At 40.1% G+C, this 21,240-nt stretch overlaps 1 protein-coding gene across 1 annotated transcript in view; it reads left to right on the top strand.

The window, feature by feature from the left end:
• Positions 1 to 802: 802 nt before the first annotated feature.
• Positions 803 to 21,240, top strand: part of LOC139447053 (RANBP2-like and GRIP domain-containing protein 8) — a 42,626-nt gene continuing 22,188 nt past the window's right edge. The window contains exons 1-17 of the mRNA XM_071228209.1: positions 803 to 1,146; positions 4,887 to 4,954; positions 5,956 to 6,069; positions 6,331 to 6,374; positions 6,873 to 6,919; positions 7,306 to 7,365; positions 8,818 to 8,886; positions 9,728 to 9,889; positions 10,386 to 10,516; positions 10,796 to 10,931; positions 11,777 to 11,948; positions 12,413 to 12,995; positions 13,826 to 14,059; positions 14,584 to 14,785; positions 15,613 to 15,747; positions 17,183 to 17,246; positions 18,146 to 18,294. Coding sequence (XP_071084310.1) covers positions 1,075 to 1,146; positions 4,887 to 4,954; positions 5,956 to 6,069; positions 6,331 to 6,374; positions 6,873 to 6,919; positions 7,306 to 7,365; positions 8,818 to 8,886; positions 9,728 to 9,889; positions 10,386 to 10,516; positions 10,796 to 10,931; positions 11,777 to 11,948; positions 12,413 to 12,995; positions 13,826 to 14,059; positions 14,584 to 14,785; positions 15,613 to 15,747; positions 17,183 to 17,246; positions 18,146 to 18,294 — 2,442 coding nt within the window. The 5' untranslated portion in view covers positions 803 to 1,074. The remainder of the gene's footprint in view (positions 1,147 to 4,886; positions 4,955 to 5,955; positions 6,070 to 6,330; positions 6,375 to 6,872; positions 6,920 to 7,305; positions 7,366 to 8,817; positions 8,887 to 9,727; positions 9,890 to 10,385; positions 10,517 to 10,795; positions 10,932 to 11,776; positions 11,949 to 12,412; positions 12,996 to 13,825; positions 14,060 to 14,583; positions 14,786 to 15,612; positions 15,748 to 17,182; positions 17,247 to 18,145; positions 18,295 to 21,240) is intronic.

The raw sequence follows: 21,240 nt of genomic DNA, 5'->3' as shown, positions 1-21,240 counted from the left end.
GGAAATGGATACAAGTAGTTGTTCGGGGAAACAAATCTGTCTAAGTTTCATTAGGGGTTTCTGATAAAGCCGATATGAAAAAGAATGAGTAAGTGAATGAGCAATATAAAACTGTCTCTCATACAGACCCTGAAAAAAAGTATCCGATGTGTCCCAAGCAAGTCTACTATATCCATACTTAAGGCTATATATCTTCAGTTTATATTTATTTCTATATAAACGACCCCCTCCCAAAAAACCCCAACAACAACAAACAAACAAAAAATCAGAAATATTTCACTTCCGGGGGATTAATGTCAGTCAAAGTTTATATGTTCAATTACCATTTCAAAATGTTTTTCTTTGCTTTTTCCCCCCTTTTTCTATTAACAGGTTCGTTTGACAATGATACATTTGGTATTCATTATTTACTTTACGCAAAACTTCATTGTTCACTTGATAAGGATTCTGTGGATGCTTCAGTTGTGATGTGTAATAAGGAATATACATTCTCTCATGAAGAAAGGCTTAAAAACACATGACATTGAACTGTGCGTTGTGCTCAACCGGAAAATCCCGAGATTACACGAGTACCTACTACCGTAAAGTGATTCGCGGTCCACTTTACAACATCCAACCGTTTAGACATAAAACAAATTTTGGGAAGATCTTAACTGTTTGTTATTTTACAATGAATGTTTCTTGATGGAAATTGGTAGGAGCAAGTTAAATAACATAGTGTCCCGAAATAAGTTGTCGTAATCATATCCGGTACGAGGGTAGAAACCGGTGCGCAACGTGCGAGCGGAACGCCGTCATTTTCAAAGTCAAGTAAGATACGAATGTCAATATTCACAGCACTTGTAATGGATGTTTGTCTGAGCGCGCACGAGGAGAATATGTTTTGTGTTTAATATCATCAATAAGATTTTGCTCTTTCAGACGTCTTATTCAGAACACAGTGAAGCCATACACGCTGGTTGAGGGCCTCATTCGTAGAAAACCGTTTGTGATCAAGAAAAATGGCGGAAAATTAAATGCGCCGCATCCTCACATGTTCTGAAGAAAAAGGTTGGAGGTGAAAAGCTTGAGACCATGTTTCGAACGAAACAAGACGTCGATAGGCATGCTGCGAATGTACTGGGAAGAATCAAGAATGAAAAAGAGGTGAGAAAGAGAAAAAGTTGTGTCATCAAGTTCGTCTTGTCAAGAGCACACTCTCTCGAGTCTTAGATTCCAGTAGGCCTACTTTCGATATAGCGAAACTAGATTTGGATTATGTTAAACGTTATTTGAATGTGTTATGTTGTTGTATATCATCAACAACATTATTACAATTCTAAAGACGAATTCAATTGCCGATGGTGAAAGACGAGAGATTTTGTTTTGTCTGTATTGAAGATGTTGCAGTTCAGCAATCAGTAAGAACTTTTAGAGGTGGTTGGTAGCACAGGTCCTCGAAGCAGGATAGTAACATCCTTGAAACACCGGACCCGTATATCCCCCCTTATGGGTTTTCGGACGCTTAAGAAAAGTCAAAATTTTATCTCTAATCACATGAACAACTCTTAACTAATCTCATTCACTTCTAAAAGACAACTGTCTCTTTAAAACAAGCCATCATCTGGCTATTTACAATGTCTTTGTGATGCTACAACCCCCCTCCCCCATTATGGCATGAGTCATCGCAATAAACATGGTCGCGTGAAAACGTATGATGTCTGAGAACCTATGATCGGATGAGAGAGAGTATGTCACTCACCATCTTGTACAAAGTTGAAATCTGATGTATCATGTAAATGAAATGGAACTGTCAGAGCTCCAGATAAGCTGCGTAACTGCGTAAAATACGCATCAGAAATGCAGAAATACACAGTAAAATATAATCCAAGCATATCAAATACGCAACGAATATTACAGATACGCTACAAAAATAAAACTTGTGCGTATCATCAAAATATTGTGAAGTAACCCTGCGTATTCGATTAGCAAATCAGCAACCTATTTTGAAAAAAACGGGCATTCCGTCAACCTTGCCAAACTCCACGATGACAGTTACATCATGATCATTTGCCATCACACTTTCTTGTGGAAGTATCGAGGTATTTTTGAGTCCTATAAAGCTCTCGAACCCACACGACACCAGTTTGCAGGGACTAGATGAATAGTGTTTTTTAATATTTAACTTAAATACCCACGTGTGTAAAAACTAGTGTGTAACAGAAATTTGAATAAGCAGATAGAATTACTGATACCCAATGATTTTAAAATGCATGGGTAAAATACCCACAACACCAAAAGCTTATCTGGAGCTCTGACTGTTCAGATATTGTGTTTACAATATCTCCCCATCTCCCTCAAGATGCGCACTACATGTCACAACCCTTCAATTTTTTCAATTTATTGCCTACCCCGGATGATTGGCCGATGATTGTATCACAATATTGACTCAACTGTGGCTGTTGGTCACGGAAGTAAACCATATCTCCTTAGTCAATGGCATTGAGGACTCTGACTAGTCAGTCCTCCAACCATAAGAAATGCACATAGTGCTGTTTAACAATCATAATAAAAGGAGCACCTTTAGAATATAGAACCACACCTTCTCGTGAGGACTGTCTGTGCGGAAGGTCACATGTGTCAAAGACAAGCCACCAGTTTTTGTGAGAATCCGTCAGACACTGAATTATGACCTCAGATTGTTAGCCCCACATCAAACCATGCTAACTGACTGAGCTACATCCATGCTGTCAAAACTTAGTGCAAATGTACCTAGTCATGGCCAAGACTTTAATGAACTGAACGGAAAGGGTCAAATAGGTGACAGATACAAAGGTTATCGTTATGGGGAGGCATGATATTATCTCATGACTTTTGTCTACAGACATTCATGTGTGATCCTGATGCTATTTGGCAGACTCGTCACATTCCGTAATCTACAAGATATAGAGTAGTGAGAGATGAGCTGATATGGCTCCGGGCATCAGGACGTTAAATTCACGAGAACACATGAATGACAGGGTTTTTATAATATTTGTGTGTGCTTTTGTCACAGAAAATTGTGGGATGAAACACTGTTAGGATAACATGGATCATAATTAGGAACTGGAAAGGCATAGACATGGCTACTGTCACCACGATGGTGTTGGCTTTTAAATCATAACTGACAAAGTGAGTGAATGTGGTGAATATTCCATGACAGTTTCCTGTAGCCCAAACAATTTGACATGAAACTACTTCATCCTGCTTGACATGTTTGTGAGATGAATAAATGCAACTGAAAATGTGCGAACAATATAATAAGCAACAGTACTCTGACATGTGCATTTATTTGCACACTTTGTGTCTACGGCTCCAATGTTTGAAAATGCATCAGAAAGGGGGTAGAACCCCCTTAGACCAGTTCACAACTCGTAAAGCCTTGTATCCAATCTTGTCAATACAAATCTAATTGATTTATTGCAAAAGAAGTCCAAAGAAGATAGATAGTGTTCAGACCAACATAATTTACATGTGTGCAATGTCAATAAATAAATACCTAATAAACTGCTTTCCTGTGGATAATAATAAAAAATTATTTAGGAAATTATCATCACTTGCTTGATAACAGTGTTAGAACCTACACCGAAGCGTCACTCATAATTGTAATAAAGAAGTTGTTCATCCATATATCTATCCTTACTTAGAATGCTTAGTACTCCAACTTCTAAATGCCTCTCAAAGAAGAAAATAATGAAAGATGAAGTGAAAAACTAAGATATGCACATAAGTTCCCATTTACAATCCATTCATCCACATGAGATAGAGTTGAAACCGAAAAGAAACATATATTGAAAATATAAATCCTTCATAAACTGGGGCCTGCTATAAAATGAGTCATTGTAGTCTATATTTAGTAAACAAATATATTAAAAAACAACTCTAAATGACGCAGGTCTTATTCATTGACATGACCCGTAGAGATGAAAGATCCCTGATAGGAGCTTATGCACTCTCGATGACCCCTGATGTCACAGGACATTGTTTCGCTGGTGAATCTGGCAACTCAACTTCACAAATTACGTCATAGGGTATTGTGACATGTTTGAAAAGTTTGTGGTACTGTATTCTAAACATGCTAAAGGTAGGCCATATATTATTAAGTTATTTTCACAACTTCTTTGAAATGCTGACACATTCTTTTTCGTTACTACACATCTGTCCCCATTATTATGTGTAGTTTGCTATTCCTTGGGCTTCATGTTCCTTGGGCCCCTCACCATGCTCACTGTTATGTTCACAGAATCCTCTGACATTTTTCAGCAATATGTTATTAGTTTTTGTGAAATCAGGTCAGCTGGCTAACACATGATGCTTGTGTGGAACCTGGCCCTTGGGGCATCATAGTTCCTATTATTAATGGACCGCCTACGTGGCCTTGTGGTAGAGCGTCTGCCCGGAGAACGGAAGGTCCAGGGTTCGATCCCCGGCCGTGTCAAATCAAAAGACGTGAAAAGATGGTACTTGTTGTTACCCTGTCTGGTGCTCGGCATTAAGGGGTTAAAACAGGGACTGGTCGGCTTGGAGTCAGTATACTGTGTCTGAGAGGGGTATTCATGTTAAACTGCTACGTGGTATCTCAGTGTGCTAGCACTATAAATCAGCCTCAGTCCGGACTAGTACAAGCAGCCACACATACACACGTGCATGCACGTCGCTATATAAGTGTAATAATCTTATAAGCGACGTTAAACCCCATTTCACCTCACCACCATTCTCAATTCTGCCAATTGAGGTAATACCCAACAGTTAGATTTAACACCTTTTATCTTTTTCTGCAGTGATCACGATGTGCTGAAATTTATATCAGCAGTGCTAGGATGTGGATTGATAATGGTGTGATCAATGTTCCCGTTGTTTGTTAACAGAAAAATTCCAGAGGCTACCAGATAGCGAGGCTGTATTTTGACGTGTCCGAGTATGAAGTTGCTAAAAGGTAATATGAAATGAAAGGATAATAGCATTAGCAAATTATCCCTGCCCATAATCATTTGTTTATGAATATGATTTTGATATAATTAGTGACAATATTGCATAAGAGTAAATGCAGTGTCTGGTCCTGTGGGAATTCAGGGTTAGAAAAAGTCCCCAGCACCATATGTCTGTTGTAGTAGGTGACTTGATGAATTGTGTGGTCAGGCTTGATTCCTTGTTGATTGCTTGTAATCATTAAATGTTTGTTTGTTTGTTGTTAAACGCCGAACTCAGCAGTATTCCAGCTAAATGATGGTGGCTTGTAAAATATTCGAGTCTGGTCCAGGCAATCCAGTCAGTGATTACATCATGAGCATCGATCCACGCAATTGGGATCAATGACATGTATCAACCAAGTCAGCAAGTCTGACCACCAGATCCCGTAAATCACCTTTTACGACAGCATAGTCACCTTTTACGGCAAGTGTGGGTTGCTGAAGACCTATTCTACCCCGTAATTTTCACGGGTGAATCATTATATATACCTGTATGGGATTCCAGGAAACAATAGACCCCACATATCAGGCTGCTTATTCAAGGTCATTGATAATTTTTTTTAGCATAATTTGGGTAAGAATGTCTTTTTTGTGATTGTTCTACAAATGGCATGGTGATATCTTTGTTGTATTTTTCCAACTATTCTTGGGAGATTGTATGATTGCCATTTTGGATGATGATACTATAAGAATTAGGTCAGAAAATGATTGGATTTGAAAGCCTAGTCCATCCATGTGCTTTAGTGTTGTTGACTTCATATGTTCTGTGGGCGGTCGGGTAGCCTAGTGGTTAAAGCGTTCGCTTGTCACGCTGAAGACCCGGGTTCGAATCCAGACATGGGTACAATGTGTGAAGCCCATTTGTGGTGTCCCCCGCCATGATATTGCTGGAATATTGCTAAAAGCGGCGTAAAACCAACCTCACTCACTCACTCACTCACTCATATGTTCTGTTGCTCCCCTCCAGGTACCTGTCCTCGTTCCTGAGTGTGAGAGAGACGGTGCCCCAGGCACACAAGCTCATGGGGCACATCTTCTTAAAGACAAATGAAAAGGAAAGGGCTCTGGCATGTTACAAGAGGTAGTGTCCTGCAGCATACATGTTGTTGCATCACAGGTTTATTAATTATGAGCATGTTATTCTTTACATATATCCAATGATATTTACAAGCCAACTAGTTCTTTTCATTTTACCAATATACATTGCCTCACTTGGACTTTTAGAAAACACATTGCCGTTATGCCACTATATGCATGCTAGGCTCAAATGGCAGCAGTATTGTCGTTTCTACGTTGAAATTATCGGTGTCAATGTATTTCACCTCAACTGTGTGCATTTCAGGGCCCTGGAGCTTGATGGCACGCAGAAAGATTTGATCATCAAAAGTGAGTTGCTTTGATATTTGAAGCATCATCATGATCATTGTGAAAATGTTATCAAATTTAGAAAGTTTTAGAACTAAACACTTGCAGGGATGCAAATTGGCTCTAGCCTGTGATCCTGAGTCAATCTGTTGAAGGTATTCTGACTAGTCTGCTAAACCAATGCTAGTAACATTTTCAACAACATGGTGGTATTTATATGACCACCAGTATTGCTGTGTTAATTCGTTTTCAAAGAAACTGTATTTTATCTTATGAGTGATATTGATTGTTACCTGACTTTTCTGTTACCTGTTTGATATGTGAGATTATTTACAAAGAATAACTTGTAATTGTTTGTCTCACACAGATTGCTTGTTTTATCAGATCCACTAACAGTAAATACCACAAATTGTTATACAGAATGTATTCTTGTTGATCAGTACAGCAATGTTTTGTCACTGTCCTGAGTTTTGGTTTCACTTTTTGAATGTTTGATGTTTTTTATTATTTATGTTTCAGTTTGTGAGCTGTGTACGCAGGTGCCCATGGATCCTGAACGAGCTAGAGTGAGTTAAAATTTAATTTAATGAATACATGGACATGTATGTGTAACTCTATTGATAGCTGGCATTCATGAAATATCCCACTTAATATAATATGGGTCTTCCTCATTAACCAGTTAACCCAAATATTTAAGACATTGGGGTATCCAGAGTACATTTCTATGGGAACAGTGACTTTACGAGACAAACAGCATTAGGACGTTTTCATTATTAAACATTGGATGGGACATTCCTCTTTCTACATTAAGATTTTGAAAATTCTTCATGACAGTTTTGATGACAGTCAACGTCCTGGAAACTGTAGTAATCTGAAACCTGTAAGAGCTGTGGAAAGTTGTGGATCGTCATCAGAGTTCACCTGTGTTATTTCTTGCTTTTGTTTGCTGTAGTTCTGGCTGGAGAAAGCAGAGCAAACCTGCCCTGGGAATGATGTTATCTTCAGACTGAGGGTGAGTGAGGACATCAATAGCCACTTTTGCCACCAGTTCAGAGCCTGAGTCTAGCTCTTCAAACCTATTTCTTATCATCTTTGTTTATTAGCAAACATCTGTTAATCAGAGGCAACTTTAGACTTGGTGACTTGTGTGTCACTGTACCCCGGCAATGTGGATTGTTGCTGACATTATTTTACAGCCCGCTGTTATATAGCTGGAATTTTGCGTCTGCAGTTGAATAATAATAGTAACAACAATAAATATCGCTGCAAGCAGCAATGTCGGACTCCAAGTGAAATGTTCACAAAAGTATTTGTCTATATTCAAATCCTCGAATAGTTTGCATTGACAATGCCATCAGAACTGAGGCGCCGCAATGAAATTGGTGTGTGCCGGAGTATCTCAAAGTGTTCTAAACCCCTTTCTCGACCATGTTCGAATCCTGGTTTATGGTTTGCTGGTACCAATGCCACCAAAAATTAGCCACCCCTTGTGAGACATCACCGCTGCAAATTACACGTGTGCCTGGGTGTCCCGGGGTGTTCTCAACCTTTCTCCGACCATGTCTATGTTTGAATCTTCAAATTCCCCATTATGAAAGTAAAATTAATGAGAAAACGTTCATCAGTAATAAAATCTAAAGAATTTCATGGACTGAAAGAATGGATGGAGTTTACTGCCGAACCTGCGGAAAACTCAAACGCAGCCTAAGATGGGAACCCCCCTTGCTACAAAATGTGTGTGCGGGAGTGTCCAAGACTGTTCTGTCAACATCTGGGACCTGCATCACTTCGGGCTTTCCTCCCACATTAAGCTGACACGTCGTGATATAACTGTAATACTGTTAAAAGCGGTGTTGAACCCAACTCACTCACTCCAAGAGTGTTCTAAACTCATTTCAGACCTTGACCACATTCAAATACTCAAAGGGTTTGCTCGTATCAACCCAGTCAAACGTAAGAGTGAAGACCAATTCTAACACTGATCTTCAAGGGTAGTACGGGGGAGGTTGGGTAGCCTAGTGGTTACAGCTTATGATAAACTTATGATTGTGGGTTCGAATCCCGGTTCGCCCAGATTATGTTTCTAGGTTTGTCAGCACCATACCCGTGCTCGTGGGTTTCACTGAAGTGGAAACGCCAGAGACCTGCATCACTTCGGGCTTTCCTCCCACATTAAGCTGACACGCCGCGATATAACTGTAATACTGTTAAAAGCGGCGTTAAACCCAACCCACTCACTCTAAGGAACCAAGCTGCCAAAACGCGGTTACCCATTCAAGGACTCTCAGTGACTGTCATTGCCTAGCTTCACCTGATTTGTGACTAAAAAAACACAACACAACAAAACAAATATTAGCAATAATAATTGGGTGCTATGTATTTTGTGTCATTTCAAGATATATTCATAGAGCTTACATGTACACATCAATTTTGCCCATAGTCATAATGTCATGTTCTTGTGCAGGAGATGATAGCCCAAAACAGTGGTGATGAAAACTTCCAGGAACTAGAAAACCTCATCACATCAGAATTGGTAAGTGTCCATGTACATTCATATGAACTAGGGGGCATGCACGGGTGGCCCAGTCGTCTAAGGCGCAGTGATTCGCTGTGCTGAGTTGCGTCCCTTGGGCACACCAGAAACCTATGATTGTGGGTTCGAATCCCGGTTCGCCCCGATTGTTTCTAGGTTTGTCAGCACCATACCCGTGCTCGTGGGTTTCACCGAAGTGGTAAACATCCGAGACATGCATCTTTTCGGGCTTTCCTTCCACATTAAGCTGACACGCCGTGATATAACTGGAATACTGTTAAAAGCGGCGTTAAACCCAATTCACTCAATCACTCTTATGAACTATAAAATTTCCAGAGATTTAACCATTCCATCTTCTCTTGAGTCGATGTGTCAGTAGTGGGATGCACAAACTTCTACCAGCTGAACGGACATTGCAAAAAATGAAGCTGATCTGACTTACTTGAAGTGAAATATTTTGTCTGACAGTATTGTTTTGGTCCTGAGACTGCCAGCAGGCACTCAGTATGTTCACTCACTCTGAACTGTGTGAGCCGACTTGATGACATCAAAAGTGACCTAACAATTTGTTGAGGTTTTGAAACAGCAACTATCCAGTCAGATAAACAAACTCAAACAAGTAATGGTAACTAATTAAGCATCTCCAAAAATTCTTGTACAAAATGTCCAATTTTGCAGTGTTTGGGAAAATTAATGCAGCATGTTTGGAGAACTTAAAAGGATTAATGTGCTCAAAGGTTAACTGTTGCTGTCTTTGGTTTACATCCAATGTTTACCTGTAGAATATCTTCCTTGCATGTTGTTGTGTCAAGGAGTACTAGAGTCATATTTATTGTTGCAGACACAACGTCCAGAAGATGTAAGCCTACGAGTGAAGCTGCTACGCTTGTACCTGAAGTCGGGGAAGCTTGACCATGCTTACAAAGTGGCAGAGCAGACTGACCGCACCATGGCTTTCACAGACAGCCTGGAGTGGTATGAAACTCTCCTTGATGTCTGCTATGTAAGTACTGGGGCACAAGATTCTTGACACAAGCATATAAGGCATTTGTTCTGTTCTGAAACTGTTTGGCAGCACCTCTGTTCTTGTCTTTACTAACGAGCTTGGTCATCAGCAATGGGAAACATGCTTACACTATTTGGCCTTAGGGGGGCCCAGTCATCTAACGCAAGGCATGCACTTCTCTGTGCAGAGATGTATGCCTTGGGCACACGAGAAACCTATGATTGTGGTTTGAATCCTGGTTCGCCCCCGATTATATTTCTGGATTTGTAAACACCATACTTGTCCTTGTAGGTTTCAACTAAGTAGTGAATATCTGAGATCTCCATCTCCAGGATTTCCTCTTTCACCAAGATGACTCGCCGTGTCTGTCTGTGTCTCTGTGTCTCTTTCTGCTTGAACTGGCCCGGACTAATGCCAATTTTAGACTACTTGCTTTTTTGGAAATAATTTTGTTATAAATGGTGCATAATCATTTATCTTCTCCATCTTCTAGGCCTACAAAGGGAAGACTGGCTGCAGTGGAGACCTAAAATTCTACACCCAGTTCCTGCACACTTTGAGGAATGCCGTGTACCTGCGTCTATGTTACAGGGAACCTGTTGCTTGTGCTGAGGTTCTTCACCAGTAAGTTACAGCCCTGTCACGTATATTTGACTAGATACAGGAGCACAACCCTCTGTGCCATGGAAGCTTAATGTTGTTAGTGTATCATCCAGTTCCTCACTTATTATGCTTGAGGAAATAGGAACTATGCTAATCCCAATCCCAATTTTGAACAAAATATCATTTTCTCCACAATCTGTTTGCCAAGGCTTTCTGTTTGGAATCCTTTATAAATCCTTGGGTGGTAAAAAGGCATGGACTGTGTAGGACCATAGAGTAACATTTGTTGCGTGTGTCCAGGTTTGACCAGGTGCTTCAAGAAGCTGTACAGATTCCAAAAAAGCAGGACGACGACGACTGGATGTCATTCCTAACTGAGATGACCGGCCAGTTCTTCTTCTCCTGCGGCACGCTGCTGCTGAAGAGAGCCCAAAAGGTAACTTGTCTCTTCATTGGAGTCAAATCATAAATCCCAGTCAGTGTTCGTTCAGGCCTGGAAATGAGCATCTGTATGTTCCATGCCAGTGTTCATTGCATCCCTGTAGGATTATTGCTCAGTGTACTTTAAGGCTTACACTTTCACATTGCTTTTGACAACTTTTAATCTTACTGCTTTTTTCTTTCTTGTCATGAGTGTTTAGCTGAGACACCACTTGGCAACTGTAGCCCTGTGTTTGTAATGTGACTGTTAGTGGTAGCAAGCGGTTATGCATCATTGTGACGATTCTATGAAAGTGATGATGTTGCTGCCAGTGTAGCTGTCTTTCTTCAATTTTGTGTGTCATTAATCACTTTCTAATCTTTATTTTCTCTGCATTGATATTGCAGAGAGACATTATTATTACCTGAATTTTATGAGCATTTGGATCTCTTGATCTGACAGCTAATGTAACCATTACATTTAATTTCCAACTGTCAAACATTTTACACTTGTCTCATTTCCCCAAAGATGATATACAAATGGTCTGGGTTTTTGGCTTGAAGAAAGAGCTACTTGGTATGCTTGTCATAAAAGGCGACCAACGGGATCGGGTGGTCAGGCTCGCTGACTTGGTTGATGCACGGTCTTCGATCCCAATTGCGTGGATCGATGCTCATGATATCAATCACTGGATTGTCTGCTCCAGACTCGATTATTTACAGACTGTCATATAGCTGGAATATTGCGTTAAACAACAAACCAACCAAAAATGGTATTTGTACTGGCATTCTTGAAATTGACTAGACTAAAGGAAATAATGGTATTTCGTGGCACCTCCTCATCAGATGCTTGTATGTCAGGGTGTACTGTTGTGGAAGGATGTGATCCCCCTGGCCTCAGTGTGCTATCTTCTCAACAACTCCATCATCACACTAGACTCGCGGTCCGAGTGGTTCGTGTCAGCAAGCAAGGGCATGAAGAGCATGTATGAACATCTGCACATGATCAGCTACTTCCGACGCAGCCAGGGAGGTGAGGGCATTAGTCAATTATCATAGTATCAGGGACAAGGATGAGTAAACAGTATCTGGACACTTTGTCTAAGTATGATGTTGTGAAAAGCATGACATACCTATGTTGATCTGGATTGTATATTATGATAAGACATGATTCATAAACTTAGTGGTTTGAAAGATTAAAACGAACATGTCAGTGTTGGTTCTTTTTGAGATGAAGGACCCGGTTTGCCCCGATTATGTTTCTAGGTTAGTCAGCACCATACCCGTGCTCGTGGGTTTCACCGAAGTGGTAAACGTCTGAGACCTGCATCACTTCGGTCTTTCCTCCCACATTAAGGTGACACGTCACGATATAATTGGAATACTGTTAAAAGCGGCGTTAAACTCAACTCACTCACTAGAACAGTTGACATTTGAATTTCTCCACGATGCATACACATGAGATACAGGAGCCTCATGTTACAACTACTTCCACAGGCCACACTCTACAAGCACTGGGCAAGGGAGACACAGCAACATGGACACAGAAACTGAGACAGCAATACTGCACACAACAAGGCCGAGAAAAGCTGTACGACACCGTCTTCACTCTGCCAGACATGAGGGCAAAGAAAGACAGTTCCTACCTGATAAAGAATCGGACCTACACGGACAACGTACTCCTGTTTCCTACCCGGAGCCAGATGCGATCCTTCGATTTGGGCTGCTACAGACTCCACCCCCAAAGTCTGACCAACTTCATATGGCTGGCTCTACAACGATACTCCTGTAAAGACAAGGCTCAGCCCTACTACGGCTTTGACATCTTTGAGGATTTGGTTTACAGTGTGAAAAACATGTCAGATGGTGGTGCGGAGTCTTTGTGTCAGCTCGACACAGATGTGTTTCTCATTGCGTCGGTTCGCTGTGCAGCATTGAGGCACCAGGAGATGATTCACATGGGTCACAGTGATCCCACGCAGCCAGACTTTCTACCCCTGAGTCTGACGAAACCACTGTGTACACAGGAGCAGGCAGACTGGTGGCTGGCAGCTTACAAATTCCACACTAACACAGTCAAGTAGGTTTCAAGTAGTTTTCTGTCCTATTACACAACCCAGTCTCACTTTTTCCCACAACTATGTTGTTTTTGTCAATCAATAGCCTTGTGTGGAATCCAGTTTAAAACAGGTCTCAGGCAACCTAATGGACCTGGTGTTGGTTGATAGTATGTAGCCTGACCATGAACGGTGCTTATAATTTTAATTATGTTTTTTTCTTCTCTTGACCTGATTATTTACAGGTCACTGTCATATAGCTGGGACATTGCTAAGTGCGGCATTCAGCACCGAATTGATGTAGATTTCTAATAAATGTTTTCAGTTTTGAGATTCATTATCAACAAGTACACCAGAAATATGTGTCAGAGGTGAACAAAGTATTCACCTTGCCATAAAGTACATTGCTCATTTCTTGTTGCATACGTGAGAAATTTAAGGGAAGAAAGTTGGATTTTATGTAGAACTGATAACCATGGATAAGCTCATGATGTCAGTCACAGGATTGTCTGGTCCAGACTTGATTATTTGCAGACAGCGGTCATATAGCTGCAATATTGCTGAGTGCGATGTTAAACAACAAAGAAACAAACCAACAAAAAAACATGAATAAGTATCAAGTTTTATGATAGAATAATGAATTTGCTTTTATTGAAATCCCAGAGATGTCCTGTAAAATTCTACACTGGTACCATTTTGTGCAAAACGTAATGCATAATTCTCCCTCTCTCCTCCTTTCCCCCTCTCTCCTCCTTTCCCCCATCATCCCCTTAGTTGCTATCCTAGATTCATCGGTGATGTATCATGTGCAAGAGTCGGCACATTTGATGATTTGTATCTTATTTGTACTTAGGGACAACTTTTCCAAGATGCGCCACACCCTGCAGCGGGGGATAGAGACTGTCCGCCTCGTTGAGAGTCACGGGGTGTCTGTCAACCTCATCATCCACATAGCCAGGTCACTGGAGGTGAAGGCCACTGAGATGAAGCAGTTGGGGGCACAGTTCACAGTGAACGTTGCCGACACTGAGACCAGAGCAGAGTTTTACTGGGAGCAGGCCCTGGAAATGTTGAACCGACTTGATAAGTAAGGGCTGGTGATTAATTATAAGTCTTGCATGTGGTCCATGGCATATTGTTAACTCAGATATGATGCATGAAACCCTTACTTAATAGGTCGTGTCTCGAGAACCCTGAGTGACCCGTGAAGGTCCAGGGTAGAATAAGTCTTCAGCAACCCATGCTTGCTGTAAAAGGTGACTATGCTTGTCGTAAGAGGCGACTAACGGGATCAGGTGGTCAGGCTCATTGACTTGGTTGATGCATGTCATCTTATCCCAAATGCGTTGATCGATGCAATACAACATGATGAATACATATGCAATGATTTTGCTGGAGACAAATGGCATGATCAATGTAATTTAGTACCCTCAGGCTAGCTGACTAGCATGAATTTTGGTGGCTGCTCCATACTGCCAACTTCGAAAAGTATCTTCAGGAAATGTTGAAGGACACGTAGGCAGTGTCTCAGAAAAATAAGCCGATCTTAAATCCTGGTCAGCATGTAACATGTGACAAAAAATGGAATGTCAATGTGATGCATGTTGCCAGGAACCGGAAAACCCCTATGCCGAAGCACAGACTGTTCAAGGATGACACTGACCAGGACCTGGACGAGGCCACCATTAAAGCGCTCACTTCCGAGGTCCAGTACGCTGTTGGCTGTGCAGCCATGAAGAAGAACAAGTACGAGGATGCTATCAATATATTTGACAAAGTACATACGCCATATGCTTCACTCAACTCGGCAAAGGTAAGTAATTTTATGATCAATGAACACAAATGATTATTCATGTGTGAAAGGACGCTGTAAGTGTTCCTAGAGGTGTGTGAAATGTTGTGTTGTGTATACAGTGAATGGATGGATTTATGGATTTATTTAGATTAGTCAGAATACAGAGATGTACAATTATGATGCGATTTGTCATGCGTCAGTACACTAAGGCTGTGTATGTAACATCCAAAACTATGATATGCACCCAATGACAACATATTTAGCCTCAATGGCTAGGGAATATGGGGTTGAAAGCATGCAGTGATTCAAGAAGCAGGAAGCCCAGCTTAGAATTGCTTCAGTAATCAATGTTGGTTGTAAGAGGCACGTTAATGGAGCGGTAGGTCAGGATTGATTACTTGGATGATTGCATGTCATCATACCCCAGCTGCATGGATCGTTGCTCATATCAATCACTGGTTTGCCTTGTCCAGACTTGTTGATTTGCAAGCCGCCGTCATGCTGCTGGAATATTCTTGAGCCAGTATTGAACAACAAACACACAAACATAATTGTTTTGCATCAGTTATGATCCATAAATTATGCATCAGTGTTTGCAATTAAAGTGGTTCCTTGAGGTTTACTTCTCCAGGATTTGAATCTTGGGACCCTACATCTTGAGCATAAGGGCAATGACTAGGGCGCTTGACATTGTGCTTAATGTGGAACACTGCATGTTGTCCTTCTGTGCATTGTGGCAGAAGGTATTGTTTATGCAATACCAAGTGTACCAACGTCGATGCTGTAATCTTAGTGTTGATAGCTAGGTTATGGTAAGACTGTATGCCAATGTTCTGCTGTTCTAGATATACAAGGTTCTAGCAGAGCAGGAGCGATCTCGGGATGCTCCTGTTGGAAGAGAACAACACCAGATTCTCTTAACAAAAGCTCGGGATGCCATCTATCGTACTTTTGATCTTCTGCAAGGAGATAAGAAACATGTGAGTGTGCACTGATCAGTGCTGATGGAATATTCGCGACTGGAAAACAGTTAGGGAGCTAGCAACTTGCAGGGCTCGATTTAAGGAACTACCTATAGATTTGAACATGTTGACCAGTACCAGTAGATGCACCAGTCTAAACCAGGTTGCTCTGATATCGGTACCCATGAACTATACTGGCAGTGGTATTTCCTACACTTGTGGCAGATGTAATTCTGAAAATGTCATCCCGGGCACCAACATTACTGGTAGAACTTGAAGCCAAATCTGACATTCTTCCACAAACAAAGCCACTGCAGCTGTCACTGCATTATTTTTTTTTAATAAAATTTTGACGTGGACCAGGTGCATGTATAAAAAGATAATAGGTTGCATTTATATCAGGATGCACTAAGTCAATGTTTTATATGGTTAAATCGAGCCCTGACTGTCAATTTCATATATACTGAACCTCCATGTATCTTTTTAGAATATGTACATATGACATTGATCTTATTTTGATTAATGATACCACTAATACCAGCTGGAATGTAAGTTCCAAGACCACTGTATGTTTCGCTAAATGGTCAGTACCAAGTCATATCATGTGATGCTAAGAAAGAGGGAGCAATTAAATCGTCTTCAAATAAGCATTGCCATGAAGTTACAATGCATGTCATTAGATACTTATTTTGGTTTCTGTATTAGAATGTTAGTTTCTGAACAAAAAGAAATGTACTTTGTCTGAAAGTTTATACCGGATGTTATTTATAAAATTGACTATTTCATATGAGAAAATATGGAAAGTTTTGTTACTTTGTTTCAATGTGTACCATATTCGACGTAATAAGCGCCCAGGGCGCTCTCAAAATTAGAAATGGGGGGCTCTCATTAGAATATTATTTTGGTGAAAAAAAAACAGTTGAAAGATAAATTTCGTGGTTTATGCAGACAGCCTGAAATGTTAATGTACGACAGATATATTTTTCCAGAATTTCATTGCCCATAATTAAGGGTGCATATAACGCACGAGTGCGTATTATACGCAAATATTTAAGTCTTGTGTACATTGATCAATCAGAAGGGGTGCTAATTGGGATTGTTCACTAACCAATATATTAGCAATTATCGCCGTGGGCGCTGATCAGAGCGGTGCGCTTATTACGTCGAATACGGTATATCACATTGTGCACAGTTTGCTGTAGAAACACAGGAAGTATTTATGGTCAGAGATGTAACAATGTTGCACAGTTGCAGTTTGTTTCTTTTTGGATGTAACATTGTTTGTTCAGATAGTGTCATGACTATGAAAGTACAAGTATGAATAATGAATGGTCTACCCAGATATAAAGCTTGAACTTGTCATGAGAAAATGAGCTGCATGATTATAAGGCCAGATATCTCATTTGCAATGTATTTTCATTCCTCTGGGCTAAGTATGTTGAATGTTTTCAAGGAATTGAACAAGTCGGTGCAGCAACATTTAGATGAGATTGAGTCGCAGCTGATGAGTGTGTCAGGTAAGTGAACATGACAGCTAAAAAACAATTATGCTGTTTAAAATTCTGAATTCCTGTGCAATTGTTACTTGTGCTGTTTATTGTGACAGTGTGAGAATTAACTGTTTCTGTGTCACTGTACCTCAAAGGTATAGATTGTTACTTGTGTTGTTTATGGTTACAGTGTGAGAGTTAGCTGTTTCTGTGTCACTGTACCTCAGAGCATAGATTTTTACTTGTACTGTCCAGGGTTTTATTGGACACAAAGATATTGCATTCTACACTCGTACAAATTGTGCATGGACACTAGTACTTTACATTGTGAGTCATGTGAGTCGCAAATCAGTTTGGCTATTTGAATCATAAAACTAACCAGAACTATAGACTCCGTATGCTACATGACTGGCATGTCTATCCTGGTATGAAAAACACTGACATATAAATCTCAATCTGTGAAAGGCTGAAGAAAAATTTAAGTTCTTGGAAATAATGTAAAATCAGCCTCGGCCCCTCATGTTCATACCCCAAAATTGTGACTGAGTTCATGGATTTGAAACTATATAGACCCATGTGAATCCCTGGCTGTCAATCACTGGTCTAACTTGCCAAGACGTGATTATTAATGATATGGCTTCAATTTGCTTTCAGCGTCATAACATATCATTCAGTCTTCTAGAAGTATACAAATATGTGGGTGGGTTTTTTGCACCGCTTTCAAGCAATATTTCTGCAGTGTCAAGGCAGGAGACACCAAATAGGAATCAAACTCGGGGACTTTTCCACCTTGTCCCAAAAAATTCACCTCCATCCCCAACATATCACAGATCTATTGACCACATTTGAGAGTTAGATTTTAATATGGTCCCTGCAGCAGTTTGTCAATTTAGAGGAAGTGTTCACCCCTGTCCCTTGTTTGACAGAGTGGGATGATGATGAAGAGCAAAGTCAGTACCACACTCCAACAGCCATCCAGATGGATGGAGACGTGTCGTCCCCAGACCACAGTACACCCAGGGACAAGTCCAGGACCAAGTCTCCAGCAGCTCAAGTCAGCTTCAATACATCTGACGTAAGTCACAAATAATATCCGGACTGAAACAGTGGCGATCTTCTACTAAATATTATATGAAAAGTCAAATGAAAGATGAAGAAATCTATGTCACCTGTGTTAGCAACCAAATAGTTCTTACAGTTTACTCCTCTATGATTGAATTTAGGGACCCCAATTTTTTTTCGTTTTAACGTCATGACTTTCAATCTTGATCTTGAAAGTTGGTTTGTATCCGTGGTTTTTTTCACTTGGAAATTCAGTTGATGACTTAAAGCCCCACCCTGACTATAAATAGCCCGCAAGGTGGCGGTGTTTCAGTTTCGAACAATGACTGACAATGTAAACACAACTGAGTGTCGGGAGAGGTTTTTTGAAAAACATACGGGAACCAGATGACCATTGACCGTCAAACTTCGTATCAACTTGAATGACTAACCATGGATACAATAAATGGCTCTAAGTCAATAAATTTTCTGTAGTTTTATCCTAAAAAATCGAATCGATCGTGTTTGGCGTCTGCATCAATCACAGTGGGCGGAGCTTATTTACGGTTGCTCTATAAATAGCAAAGCACATGGTCAAATGTACATGTGACACATTCAATGCATTTGTGGTCAAAGTGAATTGTGTTGCATATTTTTACGACAGAACAGCAGCAGAACATCAATTTCGGTTAATGTAACAGTAACGATACTTAAATACGAAATTGACGACGCGATTCTTTCAGTTCAATCCGAAAATTACAGATATTTGTTTAGTTTTGGTCATTTGCATTCAACAGTTAGATTTGTGCCACACAAAATAATCAGTTTATATTCATAAAACTTAAATTATTACACAGATTTTCAACTAGTGTTTAGGAAGGGGCCTAATTTGAAAGCACCAGAAGTTCCGCCAATATTTCTCAGCTTGACTACAATAGATGAATATGTCACGTGTATCAACATAACAATGCACATAAGCAACTGGTAAATAAGTAACGAAATATACTTGATGTTTTGACCTACAGAAGGCGTATCCAGATAATATTGTACTTACGATAAACGAAAACTCCAATACATATATTCCAAGACAACTTTAATGATGAATTTCCTTTTCTTTCACAGAATTTTCACACACAAAACTGAGTTTGATCATTAGATCCACACTTGTCCCATGTATGTTTGTTCGGGGTATTTGGATACACTTCGCGCACAAGTTTTGAAATACAATCTGGGATCCCTTTCCCGTTTTGTCCACACAAATCCTTCATCTGCTGCAACGTTTAATTACATTTCTTCAAGTCCCAAGTATCTACGATCTCTCCAAACACTTCGTTTATTTAGCTCAGTCCAGAAGCAATGTGCTCAAATCGACGAATTTCTGCAACATGGTGGCCGCACCATTCCCCAACTGCGATTGCCTGTGCCGTATCACGCATGGTTGACAAAAGAAGTGTGAACATACATATTCGGCTTCATCTGGTGCCACAATGAAATCTAGCTGTCACATTGATTCACTAATCCCAAGAATCGGCACAGAATTTATCAAAGTTTCTGTTGCACTTGCAAGGGCGGGAAGAGAGGCACCATCTTGTCGATTCGAGTTGTGAATCTGAATGATGTCATCTTGAATTGGAACTTTCTCCACGATAAAGTCACCAATGTCATAATCGAAATGACCAAAGGCTTCCTGATTATCTCGAACAACTCTTCGTCAAATTAGGCTTCACATGAAAATGTTTTGTTGCTCATACTGAAGACAAGCGAAATCGCAAAGTTCTTGACAGTTGTAAGCAGCAACTCGATGCGCTCATGGGGCGTGGTTGCTAGGAGATCGCGTGGTCAGAAAGGGGAAAACAATTTTTTTTAGAAAGTAATAAAAGAAATATGCAGTGCAATCCAAAAGTACCATGTACAGGATATTTTTTAATAATAATATTCACGAAAAAAAATCTTTTCTAAAAATGCAAATTAATTTATTAATTTATCCAAAGGTCGTAACCCTGATCACGTGGTGGGTATTTGGAAGAAATTTTTGTGATGAGGCCGTGTGTATTACATTGTTGAATTCAACTGCCAAGGAAAATTGTTGAGGCATTGACATTTTGACAGATGTTCGTCATGAATGGAGAGAAAAATGTATCTGAGAGAAACATTGTTGCTTTGAGCTTCGAGACAAAACATGTGTTAATGCCGAAGTAGCCAGCGACCTGAATGTAAGCTTGATGAAAATAATGTTAAAACCCATTTTCACATGACAGAATTAATGTGAACTAATATTTATCTGAACATCGTTTCGAAGTCTGTGAGGCTGTCCGTATTTTATTATTTATATCGTCATTCCGACGTGAAATAATATGTCTTCGTGTCTCAATTTTCCTGCCGTGGAAAATTGCGCACCGATCTAATAAAAGAAATACTACTAGATTTACCATTGCACCGTCATAAAAGAACCAGGTCAACTTTATCTTTGTTCCGTTGTTTATTAAAAATTCGTTTCCGAAGCAAAGCGAATCGATCTAAATCATAAATTAATTCATAGACTAGATTCTAGTACCAAGTGTTAAACCCTTTTTTTAAATGTCATAAAATAACTTACACAATTATTGAAAGAGATTTTTTTATAAGTAATATTTTTATTTTGTCCGCCCGCTCTCTGGTTAGTTCAGGCTTGAGGGGAGAAACACATACAAACAATATGGATGGCCTTATGCAAATGACACTTGGCATGCCAATCAACAGGGATGTGGGTCACTGGGACCCGCCAAGTTTCACGGATCGAGTTACTTCAGCATAAGGGCTTCATCGGACAAGTGTGACTTTGCCAAAATACATTGCTAGATCTACTTGGCAATGAAAAAATGTCACGGAAACGACAAAAAAACTACTTTGATCACTTGAAAATATGTTTGACCATTACCAGGGTTTTCTACACGATCGTTGTCATCCAGATTCCAGATGAGGCAAGACGAACACAACGAAG

This window comes from Haliotis cracherodii, unplaced genomic scaffold (genome assembly GCF_022045235.1).
Source record: "Haliotis cracherodii isolate W230 unplaced genomic scaffold, xgHalCrac1.p SCAF_7, whole genome shotgun sequence".
Classification (NCBI taxonomy): domain Eukaryota; kingdom Metazoa; phylum Mollusca; class Gastropoda; order Lepetellida; family Haliotidae; genus Haliotis; species Haliotis cracherodii.
Note: the sequence above shows the minus strand (reverse complement) of the source record. Positions and strands in the feature narration are given on the sequence as shown.